Source organism: Tamandua tetradactyla, chromosome 8 (assembly GCF_023851605.1).
Source record: "Tamandua tetradactyla isolate mTamTet1 chromosome 8, mTamTet1.pri, whole genome shotgun sequence".
Lineage (NCBI taxonomy): Eukaryota > Metazoa > Chordata > Mammalia > Pilosa > Myrmecophagidae > Tamandua > Tamandua tetradactyla.
Window position 1 is genome coordinate 74733309 of NC_135334.1, and position 19344 is coordinate 74752652.

General features: G+C 36.3%; 1 protein-coding gene and 1 pseudogene across 6 annotated transcripts in view; both read right to left on the reverse strand.

Moving 5' to 3' along the window:
- Positions 1–19344, reverse strand: part of NUP98 (nucleoporin 98 and 96 precursor) — a 195109-nt gene that overhangs the window by 169140 nt on the left and 6625 nt on the right. For all 6 annotated transcript variants that reach the window (XM_077113751.1, XM_077113750.1, XM_077113749.1 and 3 more), the window contains exons 2-6: positions 12795–12885; positions 8084–8185; positions 7800–7976; positions 5705–5844; positions 4388–4495 (exon numbers count right to left, since the gene is read on the reverse strand). In XM_077113751.1, coding sequence (XP_076969866.1) covers positions 4388–4495; positions 5705–5844; positions 7800–7976; positions 8084–8185; positions 12795–12870 — 603 coding nt within the window. In that variant the 5' untranslated portion in view covers positions 12871–12885. The remainder of the gene's footprint in view (positions 1–4387; positions 4496–5704; positions 5845–7799; positions 7977–8083; positions 8186–12794; positions 12886–19344) is intronic.
- Positions 12892–14403, reverse strand: LOC143645135 (large ribosomal subunit protein eL43 pseudogene; annotated as a pseudogene).

A 19344-nucleotide genomic window follows, 5' to 3' on the forward strand; every position in this document is an offset into this window, starting at 1 on the left:
TTACTTTTTTGGTATATATGCTGTTTTTCACAAAAAACAAAGTCATTTGTAATGATAAATGTACAGCTATATAATGACATTGTGAATCGATGATTATACTCTTTGGATGACTACATGGTATGTGAATATACAACAATAAAATTGCACTGAAATAAAAATAAATGCATAAGTGGACACTAAAGTCCATGTAATAATTATTATAAAACTACAGGCCATTCTCTCCAGCCAATATGATGAGCAGTCTCACCACCCTCCCCCTCTCTGCGTGGGACATGACTCTCAGGGGTGTGGACCTTCCTGGCAATGTGGGACAAAGATCCTGGAATGAGCTGAGACTCAGCATCAAAGGACTGAGAAAAATCCTAGAATGAGCTGAGAATTAACATCAAGAGACTGAGAGAACCTTCTCGACCAAAAGGGGGAAGAGTAAAATGAGACAAAGTGTCAATGACTGAGAGATTCCAAACAGAGTCGAGAGGTTATCCTGGAGGTTATTCTTACGTCTTAAGTAGATAACACCTTGTTGTTCAAGATGTAGTGGAGAGGCTGGAGGGAATTGCCTGAAAATGTAGTGCTGGGTTCCAGTAGCCATGTTTCTTGATGATGATTGTATAATGATATAGCTTTCACAATGAGACTTTGTGAATGTGAAAACCTTATGTCTGATGCTCCTTTTAGCTACTATATCAACAGAAGAGTAGAACATATGGAATAAAAATAAATAATAGTGGGAACAAATATTAAAATAAATTCAGTTTGAAATAGTGGTAAATGAAAGCGAGGGGTAAGGGGTACGGTACGTATAGTTTTTTTTTCTCTATTATCATTTTATTTCTTTTTCCGTTGTCTTTTTATTTCTTTTTCTAAATCGATGCAAATGTACTAAGAAATGATAAATATGCAACTGTGATGATATTAAGAATTACTGATTATATATGTAGAATGGAATGATTTCTAAATGTTTTGTTTGCTAATTTTTTTTAATTAATAAAAAAAAAAAAGTGGATAAGGCATGCCAGCAGGGCACCTGTGAAAAAAACAAACAAACAAACAAAAAACTACAGGCCAAAGGACCTAACGTATCTTAATCTTAATTGTTTTTACAAACAATAAAAATTTTCTTTCAGTAAAATACCTATATAATGCTCATAATGTACTCCCAAGCCTAACCGTAAAAAACAGTTGGTAAAAGATGAAGGATTCTGGGAGTTTAGAATGTTTAAGAAATGAGAAATCTTAAGTTTTATTTCACAAATCAGGGTGTTTCTGCAAGTAAATTTTGGGCTCTAAGAAGTGCCAAAATGAGGAGTAAAACAATCAAAAATGTTTAAATATTTCTAAACAGTTAATATAACCTACTATTACAAAGCAATGACAACGAAGAAACTACAACTTCCTGCGGCAGTATGGATGAATGTCACAATGTTGCAACAAGACAGACATAAAAGAATACATTACGTAAGATTCCAAGCATACAAAATTTGAAAATGGGTAAAAAATGTTATATTGCTCAGGGAAGGACTGCAGAAGGGGAAGACAGTAATTAGGGGTCACAAGAGGTGTATCTGGGATAACAGTAATGTTCTAGTTCTTGATCTGAGTCCTAGTTACATGGGTTTGTTTACTCACTGAAAATTTATTGAACAGTACACTAATAATGACTGGACTTTCTGCATATACGCTATTCAACAAGAACAAGTTTATTAGACACTTCTCAGGAGAGGAAATACAAATGGCCAAAAGGCACGTAAAAAGATGCTCAACTTCCCTGGTTATTAGGGAAATGCAAATCAAAACCACAATGAGATATCATCTCACATTCACCAGAACAGCCATTATCAATAAAACAGAAGATGACAAGTGCTGGAGAGGATGTGGAGAAAGAGGCACACTTGTCCACTGTTGGTGGGAATGTCAAATGGTACAACCACTGTGGAAGACAGTTTGGCAGTTCCTCAGGAAGCTAAGTATAGAATTGCCAAATGACCCGGCAATACCACTGTTAGGTATCTACTGCGAGTACACGACATCAAGGACACAATAGGACATTTGCACACCAATGTTTATAGTAGCCTTATTTACAATTGCGAAGAGACAGAAACAGCCAAAAAAGTCCATCAGTAGATGAGTGGCTAAACAAACTGAGTTATATACATATGATGGAATATCATGCAGCTCGTAGATGAGTGGCTAAACAAACTGAGTTATATACATATGATGGAATATCATGCAGCTCTAAGACAGAATTTAACAACACGGATGGACCTTGAGGACATCATGCTGAGTGAGATTAGCCAGAAACTAAAAGACAAATACTGTGTGGTCTCACTGATGTGATCTGACATTAGTGAATAAACTTGGAAAATTTCATTGGTAACAGAGACCATCAGCAGATAGAAACAGGGTAAGATATTAGGTAATCGGAGCCAAAGGGATACAGATTGTGCAACAGGACTGATTGCAAAAACTCAATAATGGACAGCACAATACTACCTAACTATAAGAGAATTATGTTAAAACACCGAATGAAGTTGAATGTGAGAATGATAGAGGGAGGAGGGCTGGGGGCACAATGAAATCAGAAAGACAGACAATAGAGACTGAGATGGTATCTAGAATGCCTAGAGTGTATAATGATAGTGACGAAATGCACAAATTAAAAAAATGCTTTTGCATGGGGAAGAACAAAGGAATGTTATTACTGCAGGGTGTTGAAAATTGATGGTAATTCATTTTTTAAAACTTTAACTTATGCATAAGACTAAAGTAAAAAATATTTATTAGGTACAAAATTTATATTATGACTAGTGCAATTCCTAATATAACTTATGTAGACGGCTTAATTGAACACTGTAAGTACATGGAACCTTGAGTAGGGCATGAGATTTTGTAGGTTTGTCCAGAGTGATGCCCCAATAAATCCCAGAGTGATTTGAACAGTAAATAAAAAAAGTATTTGCAAACTTCCTTTCAGGGAACGGTGAGAAAGGGGAACATTCAGCTTTCCCAAGTTGAATTCTTGATATTTTCACAAGCAGTGTGGAAAACCAAAGCTAAAGGCTGAGCCCCTAATCCTGAGGCTTGTTCATGTGAAACTTAACCCCACAAAGGATAGGTCAAGCCTACTTTAAATTAGGCCTAAGAGTCAACCCCAAGAGAATCTCTTTTGTTGCTCAGATGTGGCCTCTCTCTCCAGCCAACACAACAAGCAAACTCACTGCCCTCCCCCTGTCTACGTGGAACATGACTCCCAGGGCGTGGACCTTCCTGGCAACGTGAGACAAAAATCCTAGAATGAGCTGAGACTCAGTATCAAGGGATTAAGAAAACCTTCTTGACCAAAAGGGGGAAGAGTGAAATGAGACATAATAAAGTGTCAATGGCTGAGAGGTTTCAAACGAGTCAAATGGTTATCCTGGAGGGTATTCTTACACATTAAACAGATGTCACCTTGTTAGTCAAGATGTAATGGAGAGGCTGGAAGGAACTGCCTGAAAATGTAGAGCTGTGTTCCAGCAGCCATGTTTCTTGAAGACGATTGTATAATGATACATCTTTCACAATACGACTGTGTGATTGTGGAAACCTTGTGTCTGATGCTTTTATTTACTTTATCAACAGATGAGTAAAATATATCGAATAATAATAGGGGGAACAAATGTTAAAATAAATTTAAAATAAATAAATGAGATTGATATGCTGGTGATCGGTGAAGGGGAGGGGTAAGGGGTATGGTATGTACGAATTTTTTTCTGTTTTCTTTTAATTTCTTTTTCTGAATTGATACAAATGGTCTAAGAAATTATCATGATGATGAATATGCAACTATGTGATGATATTGTGAATTACTGATTATACATGTAGAAAGGAATGATATGTTAAGAAAAGAACAAGTTTATTAAAACCAAACATGTACGTACAAGTGAACATGAGAACACACTCATGTCACATACACATATACCTCTACATGTTGCCCATGTGGTATGAACATACAATCAGAAAAGAGCATTAGTAGAGCTACACCAACACCTAAGAGCCAAATAATATCCATGACAAAAAAAACCATTATCTATTAAGTATGCATATTCTTATGTTTTGGTAATGGATGGTGGTGATGGTAGCATAAGATTGTGAATGTAATTAACAAATTGTACATTTGAAAGTGGGAAGTTTTATGTTGTATAACTGCTACCATAATAAAAATTTTTAAATAAATGCACTAGTAAAAAAATGCATTAGTTTCTGAACAGTATGGTTCATATTAAAGATTTTTACATAAACCCAATGTGAACCACTTGATCCTGAAAATAATCAAAAACATTTTTAAAATATGCTTTCTCTAATTAAACAAAGGTTAGGCTGACATTCTTTATTGTATTTTACTAACCTCTAGTGACTTGCTTTCATATTCTTTCATAGCAGTAATACACTGGTGCTTAGTGCTGATGTTAGTGCTAACTCCAGCTTTGACCATAGTATCTGTACCAGTTGGAGGCTGCAAAGGAAGATCAAGGCAAATTTGAAAGCCCAAGGCAAATATTAAAATCTAAACTTTAAATTTCTTTTCTCACAGACAGTTTCTCAACCAATGAAATAGTCCCTCTTTTACTACACAGATAGTTTCAAGGACACTTGCTTAAAGACATTGCTTTTCTGCTCTCTCCATACATCAATGTTATCTAAACAAGTCAATAAGTAAGTTATCATAAAGCCAGGGTTTAATTCCTTAACTCAAGTCATTTTGGATTTCACTTAATATACGCATAAGGAAAGCTTTACCCAGTTTACCCAATATACATACCTAAGTCTCTAAAAGTTTTGCCTCATCAAATGTCAGCTTTCTAACTGCTGATGCATTTTAAAAACTATAGAAAATTGGATTTTCTCCCACAGCCTTATGAGGGAAAAGGTATAGGTAACTAAAGATTTCTACTTATATTGTCAGTTTTCTCAATTATTATACTTTTCAAGGGGCATCACACAATATTTTCACCATCACTTAATTAAACTTTAGTTTAAATTCAGAATTCTGAATTCAGTATTATGACTTTCCTCCCTTGCCTGAGAAAATGTTCATTCTCTGGAGTAAATTTTAATAAAAAGTTTTGTGCAGCCCTGTATTTCTGCCATTAAGCTAACTGTACCCACAGCCTATCCTAAGAATCTCCCAACCCTTACATCAAGTGGTATTCCATATATTTTCATAAAACACAATCCTCCACTGTAATTCTTTTTACAACCCCTCTCAAGCTAACAAACCAAAAAACCTCTGTTTCTCTATATTGCCAATTCACCAAGTAACAATTCCTTTTTTTAAGCAGGCAAAGAATGTTATTTCCTGAATCTCCTTAAAAGGGCCTTATTTTATAGTATTTTTCTAGTTTGCCCCTTATTCCTTTTATATTTCTAAAATTGACTTCTCAGAGATAACATAATGAAGATCGTGAATTCAAGTTCCCTTATACTAGCTATTATATCCGACCTTGTGAATATAAATTTGATTGGGTTTAGCATAATTCAAATATACATTATGTTTCGTGATCCTTCCAGTCTACTATACAATTATTTACAGATTCTGTTTATACACATTGGTTCTTAGGAAGAGTTGGACTAAGCTATGCCTAACTAGAAAGAGGAACAATTTTTATAATTCAACTTGCAAAGAAACATGAAGATTCTACCAAGATAGGAAAAAATTACTTACATTAAATTTAATAGTCGTCCCAGTAGGAGCAGCAGTAAAACTACTTGGCCCAAAGAGAGAGCCAGACGTGCTACCAAAAGGGTTAGAAGTGGTATTTGTAGTTCCAAAGAGTCCTACACTGCTAGTACTTGTTCCAAAATCTGCAAAATGGGAGGGGGAGGGGGGTGTGAAGCTGATAATCAGGGAGGAATTTCAAAATATGTAAAATAGCTTGGAATTTGGCTGTGGCACCAGAGTACCACTTTTACTCCCTCAAATGTTCAATCTTTCATATCAAGTATATTCAAACAGGTATTTCATACATACATACATAAAGTTCTAGTTTCGCAATTTGTGAATTCTTTCAGAAGGATCATCTAAGTGTCTAGAAGCCCTTCTTGGGTATAGCTTGGAAGACAAGTTAAAAGAAACAGTTTCTTTTCACATGAATTTTATCTCATTTCTCCTTTTCTTATTAAGACTAGATGTTAAATGAACTTGTCTTTCTGAAAACATCTGGTTACAACAGACTCAACAGGGCTTATGGCATAATTTATTTACATATACTATTACTTTACAGAAACATAATCAAAATATGTAGTATATAGAAATGGTCCTAATAGGACAATCTTAGGTGAATGCAAAATTTCATCCAAACAATAATTTACAAAAATGAGCAGGGGCAGTGTGACAGTGGCTCAGTGGCAGAAGTCCTGCCTGCCATGCCGGAGACCTGGATTTGATTCCCCATGCCTACCCATGCAAAAAAATAAAGAGTATGTATTGTTAGTCATTTTGAAAACATTAACAAAGGGTATGCGGGTGGTTCAGTGGTAGAATGCTCGCCTTCCACGTGGGAGAGCTGGGTTCAATTCCCAGACCGCGCACCAAAAAAACAAAACAAAACAAAAACACATTAATAAGGAAACAGCAGATCCTCTGATTACCTTTCTTTTCAAAAAACTAGCACATATAGATTAATATCTATATTATTTATACATTATTTATATATAGATATATATAACATCTATCTTAATATTTAACTGTTATCTAAGGAATATTTCTCAAAATATGAGAGATGCTATGTCTAAAGAAGTTATACATGCCAGTATACAATGTCAATGACCGATAAAAAGTTATATGCCAATATTTAACATTAAATGACATGCTATTTTCTAAGAGGAATTTGAGTCCTCACTGTAGACAAACTGCTTTTATTTTTTTCCAAAAGAATGTGACTTTTTAATTTTTAATTTTTTATTTTTTAGCATGTGACTTTAAAGTAAATGGCACATCCTCTTTGAATTAGTACTTTAACTTCATTTTATACTGTTACAGTTAAATATTTCAACATCCCCACAAACAACTTTCCCTTGGAAAACACTGACAGCTAGCTAACTACTCATTCTCCTATATGCTTGTGTTGGGAATGAAATCACCTTATAGGGTACAACTCATCACTTGCCTTCAAGTATTTAGTGGAGAAGAATCCCAGGTCACATTATGACTTAAAGAGAAAGAAGCTGTAATCAAAAAGTAACGACTACCATGGATAAGGAATGGGTAAGAATCATGTCATGTCTAGTATTTACCATTCCTGCTTTAGAATCTTTACACCAAATGCAAATCAGAAACAAGAAATGTACCTCTGCATTGACAACATATTCCTTCTTAAAATTCTCCTGTCTTGGGTGGGCCACGATGGCTCAGCAGGCAAGGACGCTTGCCTGCCATGCCAGAGGACCCGGGTTCGATTCCCGGTGCCTGCCCATGTAAAAAAAAAAAAAAGAAAAAAAAAATTCTCCTGTCTTAACACCAATGACACCACTCTGAGCTAAATTTCGGTCTTTCTCAGTCCATTCTTTATCAGGCACCTCTTCCTCTGCACATCCCTTAAATGCTTGTGCTTCTCAGCCTTCTATCCCTGGCGAGAGGTATATATTCCCCTACTTTCTAGCCTATCAAACTTTTGAATACATTTTGCAATTTTACTCTGCCCATGTTTTGTCATTTGGTGAAAAAAGTAAGTGGGTACACATAGGGAAAAAGGGAACAGAAAACACATTCAATTAAGTAAACTAAATTGTCAGATGCAGAAGTTCAATATCGTACTCACTCCCAAAGCCAGCTGGTTTATTTTGTGCAAAGGCATTGTTTTGGGATGAGAAAAGACTGGTTCCCGTACTTGCAGTTCCAAACAAGCTATTAGATGTTCCTGTTGATGTGCCAAACCCAAAACCAGTGCTTGTGGAGGTAGCTGGCTGGCTAAATGAATTGGTACCAAACAATCCTCCTGGGGAGAGAGAAGGGGAAAATCGTTAAGTAGACAGGCTCTAAGCATTAGGTAAAGCCCTATACCAGATATGAATTAATCAGTCTTGTTCCAAATAATGCCCCTACCTGGTTTGGTCTGTGAATTTCCAAAAAGGCCTCCAGTATTGTTGCTAGAACCAAATGCAGATGTTCCAAATGCCCCTCCACTAGTAGTGCCAAAGCCAGTATCTGAAAAAAGCAAAATCCAGGGTCACGATATAATCTAATTCAGGTGACCCAATGAAAAGGGGTTTCAATGTTTCTTAACATTCTGCATTTGGATAGGACCACTGGTCTAATTTGAGTACTTCTTTCAATATTTCATCAGACTACTAATTAAGTCACAAAGATTTTATTTAATTGTCTCCAGGGGAAGTATGACTTTTCCAACCAAACTTACAGATATAAAGAGTTTAAAAAAAAAAAAGTAGACTACATAATCACAAAAATTAAAGTGTTAAAATTCTCTCCAGACACTGTCATACTCCATAGTCACTGAGAGGAATGCTTAGAGAAGCACATTAGAATGACTTGGGAAACTTTTTCAAAATACACACACACACATACATTTGGACCCTAGAGATTCTAATTCTATAGTTCTAAGATGAGACAGACTTTGGTGCTGGATAAATAAAAAACACTCAGCAGAATCCTTCAGCTAAAAATGCTTAACATAGTCTTCAGTAGCTAAAAATAATGTTTATTATAGTCATTTCATTTAAAGAGCCTTGAGTTATTTTAAACTTAAAAGCCCTTACACTAAAATGGCTTTAAAAGAACTTGCTGTTAATCTCAAAAATTTACTTTTTTCTCTTACAACAATAAAATTCTCCTTTGTTCTACTTGCAGAAATAAACATCACATAAACTAATGTGAGTACCTTCCTTTGTTTAAAAAATAAGATTAAAAGCCCAAATAGTCAACAAGAAGGGTCTACAAGATAACAGGACATACTGACTAAACAAAATGAGGCAAGCAACCATTACTGAATTTTAATAAATCCTGTAATTTTTACTTATTTTTTTCCTACTTTCTTCTAAACCTTTGCCACTCCTTTATCTGTTTAAACTATAAAAGCTCTTATCACCTTTATCACTTCAAACTAATTTGAAAATCACTTCCTCCAGTTCCTTACTGATGCATCTTCAGTAAACTCACCAAAGCAAAGAGACTATTTCTCTATTTAAAGCAGGATCAGGAAGACTTGACTATTTAAAACCATATTTTCTGACAGTAACAATATGGTGAATCTGAACGTAGCTCAACAGGGGAAACCTTAGGTTATATATGTTAATAGAATAAAGAGCAAACAAACAACAAGGAGCCCAAAATAAGAATGAGAGCCTTAATCCTGTATAGCTTAATGTAATACCTGGATACATTACAGAGTATATTAAGCAGATAATCAAAAAGTATTGGCAAAGTCCCTTGAGGGATGGGAGAAAAATTATGAAACTATTAAACTTTGCCACTGGGGAAACCCTGGATACAGTGCCAAACATTAGGAACAACCAAACCAATAAGCCAAGCCCTTGATCTTGAGGCTTACTTTTGTGAAGCGTATGTAGGTAGTAAAGAAGCTTAGCCTATGTATAGGTATGCCAAAGAGTCATCTCCAGAGGACCTCTTTGGTTGCTTAGATGTGGCCTCCCTCTCTCTAAACCCAACTCTGCAAGTTAAACCATTGTCCTCCCCTCTACCTGGGACATGACATCCAGGGATGAAAGTCTCCCTGGCAATGTGGGAGAGGACTCCCAGGAATGAGTCTGGCCCTGGCACCAGGGGATCGACAATGCCATCCTGACAAAAAAGGGGAAAAGAAGTGTAACAAATTAGGTGTCAGTGGCTGAGAGTTCAAATAGTCGAGAGGCTACACTAGAGATCACTGGTACACATGCTTCAGTTAGACATTGCTATCTATCATAATTTACCAAACCCCAACCAAAACCACTCCCCATTCCTGCCAATCCTAAAGAATACCTAGGGCATTATATAAGATCCTACAAAGGTTCCATGCACTAGGATAAGTCTCCAAATCCTACAACCTCCAGATGGGTCCCTTGACCAGATAAATCCTGAAATGCAGAGGGGCCAGCCTTTCCAGAACATCATCTAGTTCCATCTCTCTATCCCATATCACTGACAGCCCCTTTCAACATGAAAAAGTTAGAATGGGCATAGCCCAAATACCCTTAAAAAGTGGGAGAAAGATCAAAGGTGATGGTGGAGTTACACAGAGAAGGTGGGGCTGTATATCACTGTATTGGTATTTCTTTTAGCCTCCAGAACCTTAGAACAGATACAAATAAAGACCTAAAATGGTGGAATTGTAACCCATATCAAACTCTGATATCTGTTTACAATAATTGCTGAGATGTACTTTGAAATTTATTGCTTTTATGTATTTAAGTTATTTAAAGAGAAGAAAGAGCCTAACAGAGAAGACAGGATTTAACAAATGAGTATGATGGGTAAATCATTAAACTGATATTTCTGTTGGTCTCCACTGTCTTGGAGAAGCTAGAAGAAAAAATGAAAAAATCATGGAACTGTAACCTACTAATGCAAAACCTATCTTCGTGAAACAGGAAGCCTGGAGAGAGGGCTGGCAAACATCGTTGAGTTTACCATGTGCCTCTTGAGTCGAGAGAATGAAGGGAACATCTTGGTGCCTTAATTTGGACATTTTTATAGACTTGCTTTAATTGGGACATTTTCATGGCCTTAGAACTGTAAATGTGTAACTTACTAAGTTTCCCTTTTTAAAAGCCATTCCATTTCTGGTACATTGCATCCTAGCAGCTAGCAAATGGGAATAGCACTCTTGGTTAAAAACTACTGACAGAATATTGTGAGCAATAATAAATGCTTATTATTTAAAAAAAAAAAAACACTGATGACAGAGACAGAGAATACACTAAGACACTTAAAAAATTTCCTCTATCCTTAATTTTATTAGCTATGGTGAAGGTTTTGTTACAGAGCAAGGGGCGTGCTGTATGAGGCCCACAGACGCCAATATTATGGCCCCAAGATTTTTTTTTTTCATTTCCCTATGATTTTTCTGGCTTTTTTTTTTTAATTGTATAATATAACATATATACAAAGCAAAGAAAGAAAAAAACAATAGTTTTCAAAGCACTCTTCAACAAGTTGTCATAGGACAGATCCTAGTTTGTCATGGGCTACCATACTATCCTATCAAATTTTCCTTCTAGCTACTCCAGAATATAGGAAGCTAAAAGGAATAAATTTTTTTATCATCATAATCGACTTTTTCTTTTTTTATTAAAAATACCATATATACAAAAAAGCAATAAATTTCAACGAACAGCAAAACAGTTAGTTGTAGAACAGATTTCAGAGTTTGGTATGGGTTACAATTCCATAATTTTAGGTTTGTACTTCTAGCTGCTCTAAGATACTGGAGACTAAAAGAAATAATCAATTTAATGATTCAGCAATCATACTGGCACCAAGATTTAGAGAAAAGAGTTATTTATTGCAAGGAAGCCCAGCAAGGAGTCAGGAGATAAGGCTCAAATCTAGGCAGATAAGGCTTAAACCTATCACTTCATATTGGATTTTTATATGATTTAGTGGAGGCTGGACTAGGGAGGTGGGATGAGGTGATACAAGGTAAGGCTGGGGGCACGAATTAGTTGAGAATGTACAGTGAAAAATCATGCCAGTTCATACATCACATGTTTAAAAATGGTGGCCTTGACATTATGGGGGGCATGTTTTTAGTATTACAATTAAACATAGGTAACTTTAGGTGAAAGTTTTATCCTTTTGCACCTGCTCCAGTCTCCAGATCTAGCTGGAACTGGTATTGACTAGTTTTACAGGGATTCAGGAACAAGGCTTTTGGTGAAGTAAGTCACTTAAATAAACACTGAGTAGGTAAACCTCAAGCAAGTAAAAGAAGGGTTAGAAATTGGCTTGACAGCTTCAGTTTGGAGGTTATGTTTTTCAAAAAGATCTTTTATCAGTTAGAGAAAGTTTCTGGGGCTTGCATTAAAATACTCTGGCCAAATGTTCCTCTTCCCTAAAAAGAGAGGGTCAAAAAAGCAGAGCAAACACATAAATTAAAAAAACCAAGACTCAGAAAATGCTGATTACTGAATCAAGGAAACAGGTGCATGAGAGTTCACTATACCACTCGTTCTACTTTTATGAAAGATTAAAATTTTTCTTAAAAAAAAGTTTGAAAGTGAACGAATATAGATGCTAACACAGCCAATGTCATGTACAGTAATAGATGGGAAGGAGAGGTAGATCTCAGGCGGACTGGTGGAGATTAGGATGTCAACATTTTAACATTTCTGTTTCTGAATGTCACATCTTGTTAACAGAGCAAATCCCACAGCAGTTGTTCCATCACTGCATTGTAGACTTCAACATTAAAAAATTAATTACAGTTTGAAAATTAGTAAAATAATACAACTTTCTGCTAAAAGAACAAACAGATACAATTTAAACATCCTCTACCGATGGTCAGAAAGCCACGAAAACTCAGAACTTACTTCTCTTTCCTTAGAGAATTTTAACAAGATCTTATCCTGGTAGCACAACATTGTAAATTTAGTTAATACCACTGAATCATACACTTAGAAATGGTTAAAATGGTAAATTTTTATTATTTATTACCACAGTAATTAAAAAAAAGTCTTATCATAGTCATTTTTCAAAGAGACTTAGTTATAAACACCAAAAAAATAATAAAATCCATTCTCAGAGTGGATTTGCTCTTAATAAGAAACTCTTTCCCCTTTTGTTCTTTATAAAAACTTACTCTGCCCAAATGCTGAAGTTGTGCCAAAGCCACCTGTGCCACCCCCAAAGGGTGTTCCAAATGATTTATTAAACATTCTTGCTTCAGAAAGCTGGAAAGAAGAAAAAAAAAAATTATCAGTCTTTTCAAAAACCACAAAATGCAAGCAATTCCGTTCCACAAAATATATCATCCTACAAACTTAGTTAGGCCTGATCTCAGCTGAAGCATCATGTTTTCTCTTAAAAACCCTAAAAGTCTGTATGATATATTGAGCGTTATAAAAGGATCTTTCATCTACAATTTTTGAGTTGAACAGTACCATGAAATGAGACTAAATTTCAGACACCACAACCATCCTTTAAAACAATATTTTTCAATGATTTTTACTTATATCCCCTTTTAATAAAGATTTTAGGCCTACTGTACTAGATTTTGATCACCTAGGTGGTTATACACCACATTTATCAAAAACTACAACATAAATCCCAATCACTTGAGAAGTTAAGATTTTAGTTAAGCTGTATTTTCTGTAGTTTGAATTATAAAAACATTTCTTTATTTTGGTGGGTACAAAATATAGTAAATGTATTTGAAACTGTGCATGCCCCTCCTCCCATCTCTAAGTCTCAAAGATTCTGATGCTCCAACCTTATCTCTGAGATTACTTTTTTAAGACTATACTCTATGGTCACTCATCTCTCTTCTTCAGGACTTATCTATGCAATTGGCTGTAAGAAAAAAGCTCCAGACTAGTTTAAGGGCCTCCCTGATCCTTTCTTCCATGCTTCTTGTCTTGGGCTTGTACATGTGGCCTTAGCAATTTCCCCTTTTACAGGGTTCTGAATGTGCCCTCTTCCCTAGGAAGCAATTTCTACCCCAGGTAGCACAACTTGACTACTCTCCCATAGCATTCTTTTTCTTTTTTTTGACATACATTAATTCACTTATGTATTGAAAGACTGTTCTTTCAATTCCTTCAGTCTCCTAAGGCAGACTTTTACTATAACTGCAGAGGTGATGTTGTAAACACAGAGACCATCAGCTACTCTTTTCCTGCAGGAACCAGTGCCAGCTCCACACAGCTCGTCTCTTCATTTTGGTTTTGCCACAGAAGGACCACGCATACTTGGCATACTGGCTGATTTCAATTTTCTTTACCATTTTCCCAAGGGGGGCACCATAATGGGTCCTGTATTTATCAACAATTCTGACCTTCTTGGTAGATTTGGCAATGTGGCCTACTACAAACTAACTCCGAGTCCATAGAGTCCCAAAGCAATTTGTAAGAGAGTTCCTTCTATGTGCAAATTTCAGGAAAGTGAGTTCCTCAGGTCACTACCAGACAGACTGTGCCAGACATACATGCTCTCATTATGTGCATGAGGGTTACTCTGCGCTCCTTCTGGAACCAGGAACAGGGACCTCAACACTGGGAAGAAAGGCTGGCTCCACCCAAGAGGGTGAAACGACAGGAGAGAGGCCAGCCAGAGCTCCATGAGATCCTGTTCCTCTTAAGACTTTATCTTATTATTCAGTACTCACTCTGTAACTGCAGCCCTTTTAACTGTCTTCTGGAGCCTTGAAGCATCTGACTCTGCAATCCTGATGGGGGCAAGGGTCTAGTCATAATGTACTGTGAAAAGGCTCCCCAAATGACTCTAATGCATTCCCTTAGAACTAGAGGCTATAGTATATGCAATCATCATTTATCTTTCAGTAATGAGATCTGCTTTGTTTCCTGACTTCCCAATTTAACAGGTGTCGCAAAGTGACAGATAGGATGATCTTTACTTTATCAACCGGTGACTATCCTTTCTCCAAGGGAAATAATCTTAGAAGCATTTAGCTGCTTCTTAGTCTGCAGGCCAAATCTCTCTTTGGATCTATCTATACTGACAATCCAATCAGAACTAGAACTGTGATAAGAGTTAGATCTCTCTACCAACTCACTGTGATTGCCTTCTTTCCCATAATGCTGCCTTGGGTCACAGCTCCTAGTAGATCCACATCCCTGTCTGTTCACTAACCTTTTCTAAACCTATTACCAGTTTGCAAAACTTGTGAGTTGCAATCTGGTTATTCTAATTCTGCCACCCATTGCCTTATTCATTCCCCCATGAACAGCACCATGTAAATCTGACATACTTGGTACTGCAGACATGTCAAGGTTCAAAGGCTGAGTAAAACAGTTTTTCTCTGTGAAACTAAATGGTACCTATGGGACAACAAACCTTATTTTTTATTTCAGTCACACTCAGTTCTACAGACCAAACCCATGGCCTTTGTTAATCAAAATTTAATTTTTAATAACCTTATCCTAACACAGAACCCTAGCATAATGCATACATTTCACAAAGGGATGTTAAGTCTTAATAATATTATGGAGAACACCTCACAGTTTACAAAGCTCTGTTACTATTATCTCAACAACCCTAAAAGACTCGTATTATTGTCACCATCTGAATTTTACAGAAGAAAAAACAAGATCAGATATTTAGCAAGTTTTCCAAGTCACAGAATGGTTAACTGATGAAACTACAATTTATCTTCTAACTCCTTTTGAACACCCTCAATTCTGGTGAAATCTTAGATAACAAGCTAGAACATGTGTAGTATTAAGGAAATTCATTTGTTCTAGACCTAAGGACAAGGGACAGTGCAAGGAGCAAATCCAATTTCAAAATCCTAGAAAAAGGCTTCTTACTTAAGTTCAGTCTGTTTTCCTGGTCTGGCAAGGGTGACCTTGGCTCAGTCTCCAAACTTGATCACACTGGGATTCTAAAACAATTCTTACAAAAATTATTATCTGGAAGCAAATAAAATCTTGGAAACACTCTCATGATTTTTATCTCGACTGCTAGAAATTTAAAAATGGCTACTACATTTAACCCTTAGCTTTCAAACAAACCATTTCTTCTCCTGAGCCCGCTATATAAATGTCACTGACTCAATGAAAAATGCACCTCCCTCTCAATTCTTGTCCCCTACTGAACAATCTCCTAATTCATTCTTTAAAACCTAGGTCAAATATCATATCTTCTACGAACCTTCCCCAACTCCCTCTAACAATTAAGTCATTCCTCTGGGCTTCCACAGCACCTTATTTGTTCACACATTCTACCTTGTCCCCCACAGTGGACAGTGATATACCAACTACACAGAGCTCCCTTTAAAATTGAAGGATTTGTTGCCCCAGCTGCTGAGAGTGCTATCAGGAAAAGCCCTCATCTGTCAGCTCTCTTCAGAACTGCCTCAACTGAAGAGTCACTTCACCCAAAATCATACCTCCTTCCCTAGACATCATATGCACAGTCAACTCAGGATGACTCTGAAGGATGATCTCAGTTTCACATTGTTTATGGGAACTGGCTAAGGCCTTCATTAAGACAGCATCAAATTCAAATTTCTCCTCTAGTCCAATTCTGCTTCCTTCCTTTCTTTTCCTCAGTGGTCATCACTAATAAATCGCCTACAGGACAATCTCCAATTCAACTTCCCAGAGAATTCAATTTCTAACATTCCCTAACCCTCTGTCCTCCCACCCCAAGCACAATTAGCCCCGACAAGGTAGGGAACAGTATCATTCATTTTACTATCACAAAGCCTAACACAGGTTCTGAAACACAGATGTACTCATTTTCTAAAGTAATGACAAGAACCACTAATACGATTTTTAAATACCGACTGAACGATCAAGTTACTTTAGAAGTAAATTCTCACTTAAAAATAAAACTATGAAAATACAGACTAAGTCTCATAATGAAAGGAAGCCATGGAAGAGAGAATTCCTGGTAGAATTTACCATCTAATTCAGAAGTTGCAAAGAGAAAGACATCACAAAATGAGTGAATGCAATCAAGCAGACATTTTTGTTAGGCCCATGATATTTATATATATTGTAAATTGTATACACGTGTATGTATGTGGAAATGTTTGTTTCTTTTTCACTGGCCAACAATATCTAAAATGGGGCTATGTGGAAAAAATAAATTTGGGGCTTCTCATGAAAACCTTGATAATTAAGCAAATCAAGACTGTAGCAATTTCAAGGGAACAATAGAATGGAGCCCAGTAGCAAGTGCCCCTTTTGGTAACATGCATTCAAGAGCCACAATTATCTACCTGATATTATTTCCGTCAGCTGCCTAGCCCCACTTCCCCACAGGTTTTGGATTTCTGACTTCAGATTTAATCAGAAAGGCCCCAATCTCTCTAAGCCAACTCCACAGGTGAACTAACTGTCCTCCCCCATTATGTATGACATGACCCCCAGGGGTTTAAATCTCCCTGGCAACATAGAACATGACTCCCTGGGATGAGCCCTCGCACTGAGGGATTGGGAAAGCCTTCTTGACCAAAAGGGGGAAGAAATATGAAACAGAGTGAAGCTTCAGCAGCTGAGAGATTTCTAATAGTGTTGAGAGGTCATTCTGGAGGTTATACTTATGCAGTATATAAGATCCCTTTTCAGTTTTTGGTGTATTGGAGTTGCTAGAAGGAAATATCTTCTAACCATGACATATTATCATCCAAACTGTACAGTCAGTGAGTATCATCATATAGTTGTGCATTATCATCACAATCAATTTTTGAACATTTTCATTACTTCAAAAAAATAAGAATAAAATGAAGAATAAAAGTAAAAAAGAACACCCAAAATATCTCATACCCCTCAACAGTAGTGTTGAACTTGTAATCCAATAGCCTTGATTCTTGAACATAAGTGTATAATTATATAAACAGCTTTTAAGGTGTGACTTCAATTGTGAAAACCTTGTGACTGACACTCCCTTTATCCACTGTATGGGCAGATAAGAAAATAAAGACAACAAATAAATAAATAGAGAGATGAGGGGTATGAGATATTTTGGGTGTTCTTTTTTACTTTCATTCTTCATTTTATTCTTACTTTTCTGAAGTAATGAAAATGTTCAAAAATTGATTGTGATGATAATGCACAACTATATGATGATACTCACTGACTGTACACTTTGGATGATTATATGGCAGGTGAATATATAACATACAGCAATAAAATTGCATTAAAAAAAAATAACCCATACATTAAAAGCTCAGAGGGTACAGATAAGAATGCTGAGAAACAGGATAAGAAGTCAAAATCTTGTCAGACTTAGAACTGTAAACTAGCAACTCATTAAATTCCCCTTTTAGAAAGCCAAAAAAAAAAAATTTGTCAGAATATGAGCTGGAAACCTCCTGGGACTCAAGGGACTAGGAAAAGGAAAAAGGGAAATAAGTAAGGTACAAAGATAAGAATGGGTATTTGTGCACTTTATCTGGCATTATCATTCAACACCAAGTCCAGTTTCTCTCATATAGTAAGCACATAATAAACATATTTAATCAGTTTAGCATTTAATGATATCATTAACCTTAAATTAATAACAGACTAAGGGAATAAATCAGAGCCCTCTACTACGTGTGAATTCAGTATAGGTATTCAAAATAAAGCATCAACAGAACATGTAGACAAAGTTACCCCTTGAGAGCTGATTTCAAGTAAACAATGTTTACTGAAAAAAAAAAGTTGCACTTTCATCATTTAATGTCAAACAGAAAATATACATGTTGTTTACAGATACATATATACATAGTAAAAATAAAGAGGGAGACTAGAAAATTACACACCAAATTCATGAAAGCCGTTGCAAAAGGAATGGGGCAGACAATTTAGAGAACCCAAACTTTTCGGTAATGTTTTATTTCCCCTAATACAAAAAACAGATCTAGAGATATTTGCACTGACTGTAAATTCATTCAAAAAAGAGACACAGGGAACGCTGGAGATTGAAATGTGTGGGTCATCTAAATCCACATCAAAGTCTTTATTCTTCAAACATATTAACCTGATACGAGGGTGATCTGGCTGTGACATCTGTCACTGCACAGATGACAGGGTTGATTCAGCTGATCTGGCTGGCTAGGCAGGTGTCCCCTTCCTCCCTCATCAGTTCATGTGCATCCGTCCTGAAGCTGTGCGCTCAATAGAAGAGGATGACATTCCCAGCTAGAGGAGGACTGTTCTTTGGGTCAAGGGTATACAAATAGCTGAGCTCCCCCCCTTTCTATCCTTCACACAAGGTCTCAAATATATTAACCTGGTCCAAATTGAAACCCTTCTAGAAGAAATAATACTAGCTAACATTTGAGTTCTGTGCCCCAGGAACTGTTCTAAGTGCTTCTAACGAAGAATTTCATATAAATATTCCAAGGAGCCAATGGAGGTAGGTATTTTTATCACCATTTTGCAAATGGTAAAACTGAGACACGAGAAGTTAGGTAACTTGCCCAATATCACAAAACTATTATTGACTTCAGAAGCTTTGCTCCTAGAGTCTAAAAAAGAACACTGCCAACTAAAGGAAAATAACTTTGCATTTACTATAAATGGGGAACCTATAAAACCAAAATTTGGTGGTACTGATCCAGCACTATCAGGGGAAAGAGAAACACTTCTCTGGCAAATATGGACGTTCTAGTTGTCAGAGAAGTAATTGCTAATGGATTAAAGACAATTTACCAGGCACCTCCATGGTCTAGATGAAAT